The sequence below is a fragment of the Dermacentor variabilis genome, chromosome 4 (genome assembly GCF_050947875.1).
Source record: "Dermacentor variabilis isolate Ectoservices chromosome 4, ASM5094787v1, whole genome shotgun sequence".
Lineage (NCBI taxonomy): Eukaryota > Metazoa > Arthropoda > Arachnida > Ixodida > Ixodidae > Dermacentor > Dermacentor variabilis.
In genome coordinates, this window is record NC_134571.1 from 101,373,289 (window position 1) to 101,391,771 (window position 18,483).

Here is an 18,483-nt window from a genome sequence, read left to right on the forward strand (position 1 = left end):
ATCGCTCGTGTCTCAAAATACAAACAAAAGTCAGCGATGCTTCTAAACGCTATCCATGAACGCTGACGTCTGGGAAACTGGTTAATCGGCATTCAAGAAAAATTTTATGTTCATTAAAACGGCATATCTGATGCCAAGGTCTGGCCACCAAGGCCGGTTTTATTTACGTGATTGATTAATTAGTTATATTTATTGATATGTTGAGAATATACATGTCTCCAGTCTCTCTACAACGTTTAATTCCTGCATAAATGAAAAGATGAAAGTTGAAATTAACTTTTACAGCGATGAAGCAGTGAGCTACCATACGTGGAGCAGTCATTAGCAAAATTAAGAAAGTAAACTATATAGCTTCTTCAGCATGGCATGAGAAAGGGCAACACACACTCTCTCTCTATCTCTCTTCTTCCCCCTCTATCGCGGATTTTATTACGCAGTTAGAACAATATCTGCAGTTTGCAGTAACGGGGAAAGAATACAACGAAATACTTCGAAAAAATAAAACTAAATCTCGCTGTACAATAAATATTGGTCATTCTTTGACTATCTCGTAGGAATGCTGCTAAATTCCTCAGAGCAATTATCTGCGCTGATGTGTTGTGCTATCCCAGTGACCGCAATGGCACCCCGTGGATATCCTTTGAAAATCCACTGCAAGGATATGAATATCCCTGGGATGTGCTGAATTTGTCCTGTGGAACTCATGGCGATAAGCTGAGCACGTTGCACGGACATGCCGGGACCTTTTGCCCCATCATCATCATCAGCAGCAGCCTGGTTACGCCCACAGCAGGGCAAAGGCCTCTTCCATACTTCTCCAACTACCCCGGTCATGTACTAATTGTGGCCATGTAGTCCCTGCAAACCTTTTGCATAGTGTCTGCTATTTTAAATATCCCGTTCGCAGCAGATGCTGTGTGAGAGACGCAACCGGCAAAACACCCACACAGCGTCTGCTGTGTGGGTGTTTTGCTCACACAGCATACACAGCGTGCACACGTATGCGCACACTTGCTCGCACATAAGTGCAGGGTACTCCTCATCATTCTAGGTTTTCCACCAGGCACATATAGCATATTGGATCGACTGAAGTTTTCAACGTAAACTGCGATAGGAATTATGCAATGTCAGTCACAGAGGAAAAAGATTAGCACAAGTGACTGGTGGCCAAAGCGGCAAAATCGACACAGTCGGCACTGTTATTCCCGAGCGCGCCGACAGCGAGAGTGCCAGGCTCATTTCATTTTCCAAAGCAGGGGTGGCCGGCAGAAACCGACCCATCTTAAAGCTCACACGTCGGAAGCTATCATATGCCTCACTTTTCGGTCAAGCTACGCGCTAACGAGGACGCGCACGTAAGCCTTTTTTTTATATACACGGGCGTTATTAGCGAAGGTAGTTACGGCTTTTTACAGTGCATCGCCCAGAAAATTGTTGGTTTTAAAGAAAACTACGTTAAAAACAATGCTCCTCGTAACGCCAGTGCAAAAAAAAAAGAAAGTGGAAAAGAAACTGGGGCATGTGCGCACCCACGGTAGCGTATGGTTCTGCTGTAAAGTAGCGCATAATATATCATTTACCAGGCGGGCTTTAAGATAGGTCGCTTTGTGCCGGCCACCCCTGCTGTAGAAAATGGAACGTGCCTCGCACTCTCGCTATTGCCGCGCTCGGAATAAAGAGCACCGCGTGTCGCGATTTTGGCTCTCCAGCCACCAGTCATTTAAGTTTTTTCCGATGGGACTGTAGGATGTAAACCTAACTGTATACACGATAGCTTCGGATTATAATTTGAACATAAGAAAAATCATAATTCTGCCACAAGGAAACTGAAAGACAAACCTTTGGGTTGATAAATATCTATGTGAAAGCCCACAGAGGTCCAGATGTAATGCTTGTGTGACGCCTACGGTAGGATATTTGGAATTGACGTCCGACGGATAGCCTATCTGTCTCCAAAACGGTGCAGGAATATTGGTACATGAATCGGATGTCCCCCAGAGACAATATTTTCACTATAATGATCCAAGCACATTTTTTATTCAGACGGCGGTCATCAAGTCTGTTCAAATCACATTCTCTATTATTTCCCATGAATGAATTTTGTCGCAACGAAACAAAGGTACACGCCGTATAATGATAAAGAAAATTGTCATTATATGTCACTCGATACGATGAACCAAAGAGCCTGAATTATGGTCATCATCCATGTGCACCTCCAAACGTATTTCTCTTTGCACAAGAAACTGTTCACTGAAGGTCAACGAATTTCTCGTCCAGGCGAATAAGGCAGCATGGCTGATTTAGGTGAAGTGACTTACGTCCGTCTACTATGTAGCAAAGTTACCAAGTGAGATTATATGAAGGCAGACGTGGCCTTGAACTACAGACGACCAAAATTATTAGACGTAGTAATTATCTACAAGATATGCATATTGCATATCTTGTTGCCTCGCGTGCAGAAGGACCGTGGTTCAAATCCCGGTGTCGCGCAATTTTTCACCGGATTAAAAAAAAACGTACCACGGTGGCGGTCAAACCTGTGACGCAGCAGAGGGTGCTAAGAATCTCTGGGTCCGGACAGGCCACCATTGGAATCTGAACCTGGCAAGCTTTAACGCTACAACGTTATCTAGTGAGCCGAGTCTAGCAGTGCTACTGGAGGAATTAGCGGGCAGTAAATGGGATATAATAGGGCTCAGTGAGGTTAGGAGGATAAAAGAAGCATATACAGTGCCAAAAAGCGGGCACGTCCTGGGCTACCGGGGCTTAGCGGAGAGACAAGAACTAGGAGTCGGATTCCTGATTAATAAGGATATAGCTGATAACATGCAGAAATTCTATAGCATTAACGAAAGGGTGGCATGTCTTGTTGTGAAACTTAATAAGAGGTACAAATTGAAGGTCGTACAGGTCTACGCCCCTACATCCAGTCACGATGACCAGGAAGTCGAAAGCTTCTATGAAGACGTAGAATCGGCGATAGGTAAAGTCACACCAAAATACACTATACTGATGGGTGACTTCAATGCCAGGGCAGGGAAGAAGCAGGCTGGAGACAAGTCATAGGCTCATATGGCATAGGGTCTAGAAATAGCAGGGGAGAGTTAGTAGTAGAGTTTGCAGAACGGAATAACATTCGGATAATGAATACCTTCTTCCGCAAGCGGGATAGCCGAAAGTGGACGTAGAGGAGCCCGAATGGCGAGACTAGAAACAAAATAGACCTCATACTCTGCGCTAACCCTGGCGTCATACAAGAAGTGGACGTTCTCGGCAAGGTGCGCTGCAGTGACCATAGGATGATAAGAACTCGAATTAACCTAGACTTAGGGAAGGAACTGAAGAAATTGCTACATAAGAAGCCGATCAATGAGTTAGAGTTAAGAGGGAAAATAGAGGAATTGGGGATCAAGCTACAAAACAGGTATTGGGCTTTAACTCAGGAGGAAGACCTTAGTGTTGAAGCAATGAACGACAATCTTATGGGCATCATTAAGGAGTGTGCAATAGAAGTCGGCGGTAACTCCGTTAGACAGGATGCCAGTAAGCTATCGCAGGAGAGGAAATATCTGATCAAGAAACGCCAATGTATGAAAGCCTCTAACTTTACAGCTAGAATAGAACTGGCAGAACTTTCCAAGTTACTCAACAAGCATAAGACAGCTGACATAAGAAAATATAATAGGGATAGAATTGAACATGCTCTCAGGAACGGAGAAAGCCTCAAAGCAGTGAAGAAGAAACTAGGAACAGACAAGAATAAGATGTATGCGTTAAGATACAAAGCCGGCAATATCATTACTAATATGGATGAGATAGTTCAAGTGGCTGAGGAGTTCTATAGAGATTTATACAGTACCAATGGCACCCACGACGATAATGGAAGAGGGAATAGTCTAGAGGAATTTGACATCCCACAAGTAACGCTGCAAGAAGTAAAGAAAGCCTTGGGAGCTATGAAAAGGGTGAAGGCAGCTGGGGAGGATCAGGTAACAGCAGATTTGTTGAAGGATGGTGGGCAGATTGTTCTAGAAATACTGGCCACCCTGTATACGCAATGCCTCATGACCTCGAACATACCGGAATCTTGGAAGAACGCCAACATAATCTTAATTCATAAGAAAGGGGACGCAAAAGACTTGAAAAATTATAGACCACTCAGCTTAATGTCCGTTGCCTACAAAGCGTTTACTAAGGTAATCGCAAATAGAATCAGGAACGCCTTAGACTTCTGAAAACCAAAGGACCAGGCGGGAGTTCGTAAAGGCTACTCAACAATAGACCAGATTCACACTATCAATCAGGTGATAGAGAAATGTGCGGAATATAACCAACCCTTATATCATTGATTACAATCCTTTCATTGATTTCGAGAAAGCTTTTGATTCAGTCGAAACCTCAGCAGTCATGCAGGAATTACGGAATCAGGGTGTAGAGGAGCCGTATGTAAAAATACTGAAAGATATCTATAGCGGCTCCACAGCCGCCGTAGTCCTCCATAAAGAAAGCAACAAAATCCCAATAGAGAAAGGCGTCAAGCAGGGAGATACGATTTCTCCAATGCTATTCACGGCGTGTTTACAAGAGGTATTCAGAGACCTGGATTGGGATGAATTGGGGATAAGGGTTAATGTAGAATACCTTAGTTATTTGCGATTCGCGGATGATATTGCCTTGCTTAGTAACTCAGGGGACCAATTTCAATGCATGCTCACTGACCTGGAGAGGCAACGCAGAAGGGTGGGTCTGAAAATTAATCTACAGAAAACTAAATTAATGTTTAACAGTCTCGGAAGAGAACACCAGTTTACGATAGGTAGCGAGCCAGTGGAAGTGGTAAGGGAATACATCTACTTAGGGCAGCTAGTGACCGCGGATCCGGATCATGAGACTGAAATAATGAGAAGAATAAGAATGGGCTGGGGTGCGTTTGGCAGGCATTCTCAGATCATGAACAGCAGGTTGCCATTATCCCTCAAAAGAAAAGTGTGCAGGAGCTGTGTCTTACCAGTACTCAGCTACAGGGCAGAAACCTGGAGGCTTACGAAAAGGGTTCTAATTAAATTGAGGACGACGCAATGAGCTATGGAAAGAAGAATGGGTGTAACGTTAAGGGATAAGAGCAGATTGGATGAGGGAAGAAACGCGAGTTAATGACATCTTTGTTGGAATCAAGAAAAAGATATGGGCATGGGCAGGACATGTAATGAGGAGGGAAGATAACCGATGGTCATTAAGAGTTACGGACTGGATTCCAAAGGAAGGGAAGCGTAGCAGGCGGCAGCAGAAAGTTAGGCATGCGGATGAGATGAAGAAGTTTGCAGGGACAACATGGCCACAATTAGCACATGACGGGGATAGTTGGAGAAGTATGGGAGAGGACTTTGCCCTGCAGTGGGCGTAACCAGGCTGATGATGATAATGTTGATGCGTATGCGTTCGAGTGTATCCATAGAGTGTTCAAGCCATCTGAGGCAGACAAAGCGCAGAAATTATGTGGGCTGAAAATGCTTCTTCAGGGCGTGCCACTGATTATCTCGCCGAGGGATCTGTCATTCTGCAACAGTTATCCAAATTTCTGAACCATACAAAACAGAGAGAAACGGCTAAGGGTGCCGGCTACAAAAAGAAATATCAGACGCCAAGATTTAGGAACTTTTTCCCGGAATAAACATATCTTATTGAGCGTATTCAACAATTTAATCTGCAGAAATAAACACTCATATTAGTTTTTGGCAAGTAATTTTTGTCATAAAATGTGGCAACAGTTCTAGTCGCGCCAGCAGTGACAAGGAACTAATGAATTGCTAAATTGAGTACATCTAGGGCATTTATGTAGCTAAGTTCCGTTTGTACAATGATCCTGTGCAATGAACTAGGATAAATGCAATGTCATAACTATTAAGAAAGTAATGTTCGAAAAACTAAGCGAAGTGAAAAAATTGCCAATTTGGTCCAAATATGCTTGCAAAATGAACTGTATGCGCAAAAATATTGCATCCATTTATTTTGTCCTAGTTTGTTGCACACACCTCTTTGTGAGGAATGAAAGTGCAAAATTGCATATCACAACGTTCATTCAAAAAAAAAAGAAAGGTTATGAATGTTTCCGTAACATGAAGTGGAGCAAATTCCTGTCTTGAGAAAAACGTAAACAAATCTTCAAAATGTGTGAAAAATGTCAAAAACTACACAGAGGCCTAAAATGCACCAGCTTAATAGCTGGATCTCCCATGAGATGCAGTAGAGTTTCCTTTTGTTCGTGTGGCTCCTCGGCGACAACATAAAATAAAGAAGAGTATTTTGAATAATATCTCTACAAAAGAAATACTGCTGATTCGCGCTTTCGCAGCATGAGGGCATGGGTTGGAAAACTTTCTGTAACTCTCAAACTAATGACGACGATAGGAAGATAATTTTTCAACACCTTACTGAATGTTTGGCCATACATAAAATGTAAAAAAAGCAAAAAAAAATCAATTTTATGAAAAATATCCACTTTTCAATGTGCTTACCACTTGAAGCATCCTGTTATATATGCAGCTTCGTCAAGGATGGAAATTTACAGCTTCATATGCGTGAGCGCATTGAAGCCTCTGCTCAAGTCTGAGGAAACTGCACAGCCACGAATTCTTGAATCCTTGTTTGCTTCTAACTTTGACCTAAGCCAATTACAGAGTCCGCATTTGAAAGCTGCAGGTGAGCATTCCTCACAACCTCGGACTAAGCGTCGGCTGATTGAAGCTGGCCTGAAAAGCAGCTGCGTAGGGGTATTCCTGCTGCTTTGCCATCGTATGAAGTCAGACGGGCTAGTATGAAGGATCAGTATGAACAGGCGGCTTTCCTGCTTTTGTCAGTGATCGTGCTTAGAAGCCGCCCACAATTTCGAAACGGCTAAACGCCTCGACACTGATCCACGGCTCAAAGCATCTGCCGAGTTAATCAAGCTTTGGGTGCTTTAAGGGCTAACATGTTAGTATCGTCCACGCCATGTACACTCTTTAGTGGCTCAGTGCCTTGCGCGCTTCGTTACAAATTATTTATTACGCCGCTGGGACAGACGCGCAATGCAAGCAGCTAAGCACGACAGAGGGCCCAAAATGAAAGCCTGATCACGGAACTTTTGTTCAAAAAATGCTTGAAATGTTGTCGTTGAAGATCTATACATGGGATGCCAACAAAATTTGTAAATGGTCCTAGTCGCAAACGAAGTGGAAGGTAAATAGAGTGTTGCCGCGTGGCCATGATTGTGCCTCGGTTCCCAAGGTGTGTCGCACAGAGATTAATTAACCCTGGAAAAGCGAAAATGAGTGGTGAAGGAAAGGAATAACAGATGTGGAGAATGCCATTTGTCGTGAACGAGGAAAAGCTCTCAGTCATGATAATTTTTTTCTTTCTTTTCCTAGCCACACTTACACTCACCTAAACCTTCTTGGTGTTCACGTGGTTGCCGCGAAATACGGTTGTCTTTCATTTGGCAATGGGCTGACATTACTGGAAAAAAAATGGAGTCAAAAATAGAAAATACGAGCACGGGGCGCTTTAACTCAATTTTCTTAAATACATCCACTTCTTGTAAAGGCCCTTCACTGAGGTATCATTTCTGGCACAAAGAGAGATCCATTTTTGTGTTCGCCAGAAGTATTAAACTGGCGCATACGCAAAAGCAATCGCTTTGCGAATTCATTCCTGCCGGCCTTCGGAATGGTATTCGTTACGTGTGCACAGGCATTTCTCTTTTTACCTTTCGTGAGAGAAGAGTTGATAATCACAGCCGGGCTACGCTCCTTGCTAGAGTCATTAAAATCAGGCATGTTACCTCGCTTTGCATCTCCCTGGAGACACAGTTCACGGCGAAGATAGACAGAACTATTAAGCTCGTGATTTCTAGCTGAATACTCAGAAAAGGTGGCATGAGAACTCATGGCTGAAAACTTGATGCCAGTGAATTGATGTGCCTTAAATTTATCAGGAATAAAAACACAAAAAAGCGTGAAAATGTTTCTTCTTTTCGCATGTGCGGTTTTGTGCCTCGAAAAAAAGAAACTTATCCGTACTGCAGCCAAACTGGTTGACCCAGCTTCAACCTCATTCGCGATGACAGTCTTTTTAGAGCTTACGTGTGCACAAGATAACGAAGGTTCTTGTTTGAGCGCAAGTATACATATTTTGTATAGATACTTTTTATCATGCGGATCGTATAGATGTAGTGTAATGTACTTAATGTTACTGTGTTGCCATGGCACGAGTAAACAGAGCCAGGCCGACCTCACCACCTTTCATTTAAGCGCTCACCCCCCAGCTTCGAAGAGGCGTAATATCTTTTGTGAGTCTGGCGCAGAAAAACAACAGCACAAGTGCATTTTGCCGACACAAAGCTGAGTTCTTTGTCCCATTTGGAATTTATTTATGTGGAGTGCCGTCGACACACGTACGAACTGGCGCGAGCACCGGAGAAGAAGAGCAGAACAAAGAACTTCAGTAAGATGGAGGAACGGCTTTATGCGGCTCAGTCGAGTGATTGACATTTTGGTGCAGTCGCAGAGGATTAAAACTAATGCGCGTTGAGAAGACTCGCTGAATGGGAAGATAGATACGCTGGGGACTACCATCTAAACGACAAGAGCAACGCTGACTCCGGTGGGTCTTCTACATCGACCGAGCTGCTCATCGGCCTCACCAGCGAGGCAAGCCCACCCGAGTGTCCCTTGACAGTGAGAGCTACGTCTGAATTTCACTCTTTGATGCACCGTCCATGTCAAGTCCCAGCGTCAAACACCGTCAAATGAATCGCCTTGAGGACGGAATACTATATCTGCTATGATTAACTTACTGCAGATGTACTCGAAGCAGGTTGAGCAGCAGTCACAGCTCTTGCGCATCTTGAGCCAAGCGGGATACACCGAGCCGTTCCAAAAAGGGGTGTCGTAAAGCCGGACAATTTCGATGGTATGTGAACGACTGCAGCTACATGTATTGGTTTTTATGAATACGCCTGTCGACAAAATCGATGGGATACGAAAAATGAGAAGGTAAGAAACCTCAAGCCATTTTTGTCAGAAATCGCAAAAAGGTGGTTCGACATGAGAATCTTCGACCGCCTTGGTTACACTTGGGGTCAATAGAAACAGAGCTTCATGACATCGGTTGAAATGAACCGTTTGGAACGGTGGAAGAATGTGATTTTGTTTAGACACAAAGTCGGAAGCCTTCAAAAGTACTTTTATGAAAAGCGAAGGATACAACTTCCGGACCTTCCGGACACAGCAGTTGTGCCGCTGATTATGCTAGACATGAAGAAAGACTGTCAGAAATAGCTGCTGGCCAAACCTCCTAAGACCATCGATGATCTCTTGCACGCCCTTAACAACGTTATTGTACACTCTTTTGCGCGTGCCGACCGGCAAATAACTATGCGCAAAAAAGGTGAAAATGTCGGTCAAGTGGGCGCCCATAGCACAGTAACCCAAGAGCAGATGAAAGCAGAAGAGGAAGAGAAATCACTTGGCAGTGTAGGGATGGATCGAAAACCAGACAAACAGTGAAGACAATGCATTTGTGTCACACTTTGATAGAGCCGTTGTATATTTATTGAAGACTAACGTTCTTCATGTCGAAATTGAAATTAATGGTTAAATTATTGGTGCTTGTGGACACAGGTCTGTGTCCACAAGGTCTGTGTCTGTGAGTCGCATAAATGACGTCCTGGCAGACAAAAAGGAAATCCGGCCAGATAAAGCAGTAGAGGTGCAAAGTTGCGATGGCACAAGAAGATTTCTGCATTACTGGACAACAGTCATTGTAAAATATCAAAATCTTGCAATCGAGGTTAAGGCAGTTGTAATGAATGATGTGAATTTTTCTTTCGTACTGTCAAGACCGGACATGAGGCACCTAAGGTTAAATATATCTTTGAAAGATGAATCACACCTCGACTCAACGTAAGGAGAAAGCTGCTTGGCACAAGAAATACAGGTCAAGACGTTGTGAGAAACGCAGAAGAGATACTGACAACGTATTCTGACCTAATCTGCATTGGAGCCTACCCTCTTGCCTAGTCTTTCCTGGAAGTTCCTTTCAAGCGGCGAGACACAAATGTACTCCGCAAGAGAAGCCCTATCCACAGTCTCACGAGAAGTACGACTCAAAAACGAACTAGAACAAATTCTAGATGCTAAAATCATCAGGCCCTCCACATCCTCGTTCGCATCCCTTATGACAAATGTGCCTAAGGTGGACGGTACTTTCAAGTTGTATAGACTACCGATTGATAAACCGACAAACAGACCTGTTTCAATTTCCTATGCCACGAATGGATTACATAATCAATGGAAATGGAGGATCTGACTGGTTTTCGCAAACCGATATATGCAAATATTATTAGCAAGTTCCTCTCCAAGAAGAATGCAAGAAGTTTACAGCTTTCGTTAAACCTTTTGATGTGTATGAATACAACAGCTTCCCATTTGGCTGAAAGAACGTGAGCGCCTGGTTTGAATAAGAGATTAGCAATATTCAATCTACTTTTACTGTTCTTACTGGACAATTTTGCAACGCCTACGTAGAGAATATTATTGTGTACTAGAAAACAGATGAGCGGCAACCAGCACACAAATAATTCATCAGAGGTATTGGAAGCAAATTGAAGTTAAATGTCAGAAATAGCGAATTCTTCAAGCGGCCTGTGATTTTTCTGGGCAGGGTGTTTCACGGCCACACAAATAGTTCCAAAGCACAGTCGAGTCTGTCGAGAGGATAAGGACATTGCCTAGGCCGCACGACTTACATTCATTGCGGTTTTTTCTAGCTCTGTCTGGACACTTTCGAGCCCTCGTACCGCACTACGCTCCCATGACGAAGCTCTTGACATCTCTAACGCAAAAAGGCATACCGTTTGTTTGGAGTGAACATTGCGAACAAACATGTCAAGAAGTTGACAAAAACATACCTTCAGATTCATCTTAATACTTCCAGACTTCGAAAAGCCTTTCGAGCTCTGCACAAATGCGTCAGTTTACGGAAGGGGGGTTGTCCAATAGCAACGGAATGACTCGCGGCCACCAGCGTGCCAGCTCAAGGCTGTGGGTTATCACTCGTACACATTTACGAACGCGCAAGAAAACTATGCAACTACGGAAAAGGAAGCGCTTGCAGTGGTAATGGCTGTAGGGTATTTCTGAACATACCTTGAAGGCGAACAGTTCAAGCTGCTTACGGACTACAAAGCACCTATTTATCTTCTTACTCTGTCACAACCCAAAGGAAGAATTGCGAGGTGGATCAACGGATTGAAGCAATTCACATTTGAAGCGACCCACGCACCAGGGGACAAGGAGCCAGAAGTTGACGAATTATCGAGGCTACATATTCCATCAGCAGCAAGTACGGAAAAAGTGTGTCCCATCGACATCTGGGGGGCACAGCGAAAATTCGATCACAGGGCGGAAAGTTTTACGTGCCGAGCCCATCCCGGCCTAGAATCATGCGACTTTACCACGACAGCGCCGAATCACGGGACATGACGGATTCTCAAAGTTGTTCAGGAAGAACCAGCGTTTTACCTGGGAAAGTATGACAGAAGATGTGCATGAATATCTCCGCACTTGCCACCTGTCTCAAATGACCAAAGCCAAATACAAAACTTGGAGGAAACGAAGTAGACATTCCCATGTATTCGAGTGTACCCTTTGAAGTTGTTTGTCTAGACTTCACTTACGTCAAAAAGAAAAGAGAAGGGTTGCGGAAGACGCAAACTTTGCTTGTCTAAATTGACGAATGTACAAGAATGGCAGCAGCTAAATGTGGAAAAGAGGGTACCAACTCTGCAATTGTCCTGACGGAACGAGTCAAATTCAAGGCAACTAAACTATTCGTCTTCGATAACGCACCTGCGTTCCGTAGCGAAAATCTCCGAAAATGGCCAAAGCAGAGAGTCACTACTCTAAGTTTTTCGACGCCGTACCACCTGTAGGCAACGCACTCGCAGAAAGGTCAATTCGCGACCTCAAGAAGTACTTGGATTTACACCCTACGCTCTCTAGTCGGTGGAAATGTGCCTTCGTGGCTGCAGTGACTCACCACAATAACAACAACATGGTGACGTTGGGCTGCAGTCCGCAAATTCAATTCTCCGCAGAGGCAACAAGGCCTTGGCTTTCTGCAGCTCAGCAGTTAAGAATCGCTGGCAACGTTACGTTACTCTTCTAGAGACCCCCAAAACAGCCGAACAGCTAATGAAATATAATTTTGGAATGAAGATAAACTTCGACAATATACTCTATTGTAAGTGGCCAGAATAGGCACTTTCGTAAGTTGCCTGCGATTTAACCTGTAAGGTTCATACTCTTCAGGAGAGGACTGAGCCAAATCAAGTGCCAATTTAGTGGTTCATACATGGCCACCAAGATGACAAGCCAGCAAGGAATCCCTCAGGTCGGTGTACTACGAGGCTTCGGCGAAGACAATCCAAGCTACCTCCGTTTGGGAACATCATCCCGTATCATCCCAGCAGAGATCGAGTCAGAGGCCCCGGGGAATGTGGAGTGCCGTCAAGACGAGGGCCACGTGGCGCGAGAACAGCAGGAAAGTAAAAGAACAAAGAACTTCAATGAAATAGAGGAACGCCTTTATACGTCTTCATTGAGTGCATCATCATCATCATCATCATCATCATCATCATCATCCTGGTTGCCCCCACTGCAGGGCAAAGGCCTCTCCCATACTTCGCCAACTACCCCGGTCTTGTACTAATTGTGGCCATGTTATCTCTCAAACTTCTTAATCTCATCCGCCCGCCTAACTTTCTGCCGCCCTCTGCTACGCTTCCCTTCCCTTCGAATCCATTCGGTAACTCTTAATGACCATCGATTATCTTTCCTCCTCATCACGTGTCCTGCCCATTCCCCATTTCTTTTTCTTGATTTCAACTAAGATATCATTAACTCGCGTTTGTTCCCTCACCCAATCAGCTCTTTTCTTATCCCTTAACGGTCACAATTCATTTATTTATTTTTTTTTAATCGAAGCTGTTTATGGCTAGACTTCCGTGCATTTTTCTTCTCTGTGTGCAAAAAACTGTGGGCCGATCCCAGAGATAGTGCAGTACTGGCTCTACTCGCGGCGGAGGGGAAGCATGCTTTAAGCATTTCGCCAACTTGCAAAAATAATTTTAATACCTTGGGTACAAATACAACCCATATGAGATATTAAGCTGATAAAAACAGATACTACAATTTGACCCGCGTCGGCCATGTCTATATTCGCACCGCCCTCTCTTTGTCGGCGTTCCAACCGCTTGCGTATCTACTTTCCTACCGCTCTCCCGTGGTAGCGGTCCGGTCGAAACGTCACGCGTGTCTAGTTTCCTCCTTCTCCTCAGGGCGGCGGCAGCGTCGTCCACGCAAATGTATATAAAAATCACGGTAAATGAGTTCGTACTTTTGTTCAAAATTCTGTGCCAGCTCTGTGTCGTGTGCTAAACAGCTTCGCTGGTCATCCGCCTTCACAAAGTGGAATGGCTCATTATTTATTTATTTATTTATTTATTTATTTATTTATTTATTTATTTATTTATTTATTTATTTATTTATTGCTCCCAAATGCCCTGATGACAGCGCATTTCATGAGGTGTTCGTTGTTCGATGTCTTCGATGGCTGTCCTTGTGATTACTCGCTGAGCCATACACTGAAGCCGATAACTATAGCAAAGAAATGTTTGCGTAAGGGTCATTTTCGCTGCCATTACACTGCTGGTAGGAAAGCCTTTCCAGTCCTTTGATGTCTGTGCAAAGGAAAAAAACGTGAACGAAAGGAATGCAGATGCGCAATAGCACGTGCCGAAAGTGGGTAGACCACTTTATGAATGGCTGATCGTGTAATCGAGCTGCGAGGGTAGAACTTAAATATCTCCAGTCGGGCCGACTTTATTCTACAATTCTAGTGATGAAAACTAGGTTTATAGACATAAAAGACATTGCCACAAATACCCTCAGCGTGAGGACCCGGCATTTACTCTCTCTCTTTCTCTCGTTCTCTCTTGGCCCACCATGAGCCTTGCACACTCGAAATGTTCCTCTTTCTTGAAGGAGTGAAGCAGTATCTAGGTATTAGGATAACACACTTACAACATGACCCTGTCGTACATGAAGTTTAGTGGCTCGGACGAATCGCTTTTATCTTGAATAAGCAGACTCTTCTAGCTAACTACTATGCTAACTGCCTTTTACTTATTTCTGTGATCAATAGCGTAATATGTTTTGTATGATGGTCTCCGCATAACTTAGCGTGCTAGTGTCCCCGACATGGAGACTAAGGAGCGCATCTTCTTAGCCACCTCTGACCTGTCATTACACCGTGCCAGCGCACGTGACCGAAAACTACAAGAAGGGTATCGAGAGTGATGTGATTATGCGCTGAACCGTAGACTGAAGCCTTTCACTGTGTCAAAGAAACGCTTGCATGAGCGAAATGTTTGCTTCCTTTACACTGCTCTGCTGTACGATGTATCAGTGACGCGGTACTGTTTTCAAACAGATATCTTTAGCGAGAACAGTTCTCACAGTTTGACCGCATTTTTTCCCCTTCTCTCTTTATACCCCGACGCCATTTCCCTTTTCCCCCCAATTTTATATCCTGTTCGCATGGCTGCAACGCTGCGACACTGAAAAATCCATCCGGTCCTGCTCCCGGCGACCATCTCACCTCTGCAATGATGGATGAACAGAAACGCTCTGCTAAGTGGCCGGGTACCGTACCGGAGTTCGGCGATGTTCTACAGCGAGCCTGAGCGTCGCGGTCGTTCGGGTCGGCACCGGATGGCCTTCTACGACATGGGTCTGGAAAAGCGGTTCCCCGAGGTTGACCAGCGGGGGTTCCACGAGGATATCTTTGAGGAGAGCTTCGGAGACTTCAGCCCCGTCAAATAGGCGGGCAGGGTTGGAAGCAAATGGCACGCGAAACCCAACCTGCTCCTCGCCCGCCAGCCACCATGACGACGATGCCGTACAGTCAATGTCGTGTGTTCGTTCTTAAGCCAAAATATTCTTATCTTGTCGGTGATGTAGGAACCTTGGGCTGACGCCACTGGGAGGAAGGGAGAATACGTTAAATTTGTTTTAATACCGGCGCCTATGCCGTTCATGCAACTGGACAAGCCGAGGCATGCCTCTTTGGCAACTTTCTGTCGCGACTGTTATCGTGTGAAAAAGGCAAATATGCCTGTGGCCAAATTTTGTTGCTCGTAGTGAAACACGGATGGAGACAACGCTTTCGCGCACTTTCACAGGACAAATGACATGACATAGGTGCTTTCCTAATGGCAGAGAAAACGCAGCGCACCTATTGTACTTGGCGTTGCAATCGGCCATGGGTGTGATTGAATTTCTAGATGAATAAACCATGTCTGTCTCTTTCAAAGCGTGACACAAGCCCGAAACTAAACTAAGGCGTTGACTATTTCGTCAAGTATGACCTAAGTGGCTGAGAAAGCGAGGAGGAGGGAACATTTCGTCCACTGGCGTATCAATGGGACATGCACCTTTCAATACCTTGCGGTTTCGTCTTTCGTAGAAAAAAGAGGTTTAATAAAGTATAAGCGGGTTAGGTTTTATCCCGTCGTTAACTTTTAACACTGGAGATTGATGTGCTTGCTTAAACAATGAATAAATCTACACTCGCATGTCCCCAATCTCTCCAAGCTCGTACCTCTGCAGTGTGAGCGACGAATCCTGCCTGTCGCAAACGGGGCTTTTGTGGATGTGCTCTGTTGAAAGAAAGGAAGCTGAGGAATTGATCCTTTCCGGATGATCGAAGTACTGTTCAATAGCAAAGTAGATGAGTGTAATTTTGCCCATATTGTTGTGGAACCTGTTCCGAGTCACCTGCAGAAGCGGTGGAGTGGATTTAGTAAAACGAAGCCTTTATAAAAGCACGAAGGTTGTTTTCTCACGGCATGTTTCTCTCATGTGCTTGCAGCCTTCCCTTTACAACGAGAAACATGATTTTAGGGCACTAAAAAGGCACATGCAAGGGAGAAACACACAAAGGCACACAGAGCGCCAACTACCAGCTGATTTATTGCATGCAGAAAATTAGCCACTACCTTAAGAAGATGGCAGCTATATACGTTGTCCGGTTCATTTTTTTTTCCGCCCTCAACGAACTTGTCGAGAGATGTTACAGTACCTCGAGTACTGAGAGTCAAGGGTGTATGAAGAAGCATGCTAAGCGATTTGTGCGCTGTGGAAAGTCGCATGTAGGCCAAAGGGGCAGATGTCCAAATGATGTCCAACAATCTAAATAAATTAGGTGACACGCATCACAGCACGCATCGCAATGCCTGCGCGCATGAGCCATAGCTTATACGCGCATTGCTATACTATGTAGGAGCGGAAAAAAAAACTGCTCGTGAACTCTTATAGGCAAGCTACATCAAAAAGAAAGGCACCACGTGTGTTAGTGATACCTCAGTCCCGATGTATGATACTGATTTGCACTTGTTTGAAGCACAGATATACCGGCAGAGATAATCCTTTAATGTCACGTCATATCTCGTACCATGGTCCATCTTCTATTTCAATAGACCAGTTGGTAGTTGGCGCTCTGTGTGTTTTTGTGTGTTTTTGTGTGTTTCTCCCTTGTGTCTCTCTCTTTAGCGGCCGGAAATCATATTTTTTTTCAAATCGCAACAACTTGCGCATGAAGCTTCATTATGGTCTTCACAACGGGATAACCCTGTCTGTGGTATATCAACTACAGAGATTCTCAGGTGCTTCTTCACTTATATTTCTGGTGATATTAGACAGTGTTTCTTGAATTACTGTGTCGAAGAAGCAGCCTATGATTTCATAAAACGGCAGAAGTATAAGGTGCCCTCCTGCACACTACGTATGTCAGTTGCAGCCAATATTCATGTGCCAGAACATTGCAACTGAATTTCGTTAGCTTGGCTGTCATTTTACGTTAATCGACAGTAAAACAAGTGCGCCTTTTCAAGTCATCACCACTTGTCTAACGTAAGTCCCAAAGTTTCGTTATCGCAGCGTAACGCAAACAGGAGCGCTTTTTCTGAGGCAAAGCATCAGGACACGAGTGCACGAACGCGCCTAAAACTGCTGCTGGCTTTCTGTTGCTTGGCGGAAAAAGAGCGCGTTTGACTTCACGGGTCTACGACGTTCTTTGTATGAACAGGAGAGGTCACCTTCGTGTGGGACGTCTGCTGAGAGTGCAATGAAATTGTTGGAAGGTGCAGGAAAGCCTTCTCTTGTCCAAGTGGTAGTTTGCCGCTGCTGGAAGGTGCGACAGCAGCCATTATGTTTGACGTTGATGTGATGCATTATAGTATAATACCTGTCGCGTTAGAGAATAACTTCAACACAGATGCTGCTGAAAGCCTGGACGTTCTTGACACCGGTCATCTGGTGACACCATGCACAAGGTTCCCGTATCACTGAAGTGGAGGCGGCATTTAACCAACAAAGTGATCAAAAACATTTGCTTAAAATAGGGCAAAATCAGTAAACAAAAAAAAAACAAGGGAAAACGGGGACGAGCCACCAAGAATATGACAGCAACTTGAGCTCCATATGTGTGAACTGTAAATAGCTTGCCGTAATCCTCGTGATTTACATTGTTCCAATTATTCTTCGAGTACTATTCCCTTGCCGCCAGCACTAAACGTTATTTTCCCATTACGAAATTTCTATATAGAGAACCTTGTCTATGTTAATGAAAAGTGATAACATTGTCATCTGTTCCGCGTGAATAAACGTACCGTACGGTGTCACACTATAGCGCAGAACGGGGAAGTGCTTCTTGCTTGTGCACCCGTGAGTTCTGACTGTGCACTTTTCTGCGTGAATGTGGATGCGTTTTACACGTTTTTCTTTTAAAATGAGAAAGACCAAATCCGGCTATGTTTCTTCCTGGCTTAGTTCTTTTCCTTGTCGATTGCCTTACGCGTCGAAATGTAGTGACATTCTGACTGAAAAAAGCATCTGTTTAAAACACATGTGCAAACACTTTTGCTTGGCTTACCCATGTTGTTGCTTATTCCTTGGTCGCAAGTATATCCTCGAGCAGCAGAATTCTCTGTTCACTTCCCACTAGTCACAACTAGTCAAGCTATTGCGCTCAGTGGCATACAACACAGCAACACAACTCCGCTATCTCTAACAGTATTTATTCGACAAAACGTGCGAGAAAAAAAAAGTACTTTCAATTGATCCGTAGATGTCTGCTAGAATAATGAAAATATGGCTATAGATAATTTGTGGCCTCCTTTATCAGTAGCTTCCTTTCTTCTTTTTTTTTCGTGGATTGTTGCACAAAGCAGCAAGAAGGTGAATTTGCTGCTATTACTGCGCCTGCGAAATACTGTGTCATCTAATTAGAGGGAAAACGGCAATGTTTAAATTGCATGTTTCCCAAAGCACCAGATGTCAGTGCATCGGTCCGTTTGACTGAGTGCCAAGATTATTTACGTTA

At 44.3% G+C, this 18,483-nt stretch overlaps 1 protein-coding gene and 1 pseudogene across 2 annotated transcripts in view; one reads left to right on the forward strand and one right to left on the reverse strand.

Annotated features, from left to right (window-relative positions):
• The window catches only part of LOC142579576 (uncharacterized), a 145,936-nt gene extending 127,929 nt beyond the window's left edge, over positions 1-18,007 (forward strand). For both annotated transcript variants that reach the window (XM_075689941.1, XM_075689939.1), the window contains exon 3: positions 14,723-18,007. In XM_075689941.1, the coding sequence (XP_075546056.1) occupies positions 14,723-14,924 (202 nt within the window). In that variant the 3' untranslated portion in view covers positions 14,925-18,007. The remainder of the gene's footprint in view (positions 1-14,722) is intronic.
• On the reverse strand, positions 13,072-13,251 carry LOC142580592 (U2 spliceosomal RNA; annotated as a pseudogene).
• Positions 18,008-18,483: the final 476 nt, after the last annotated feature.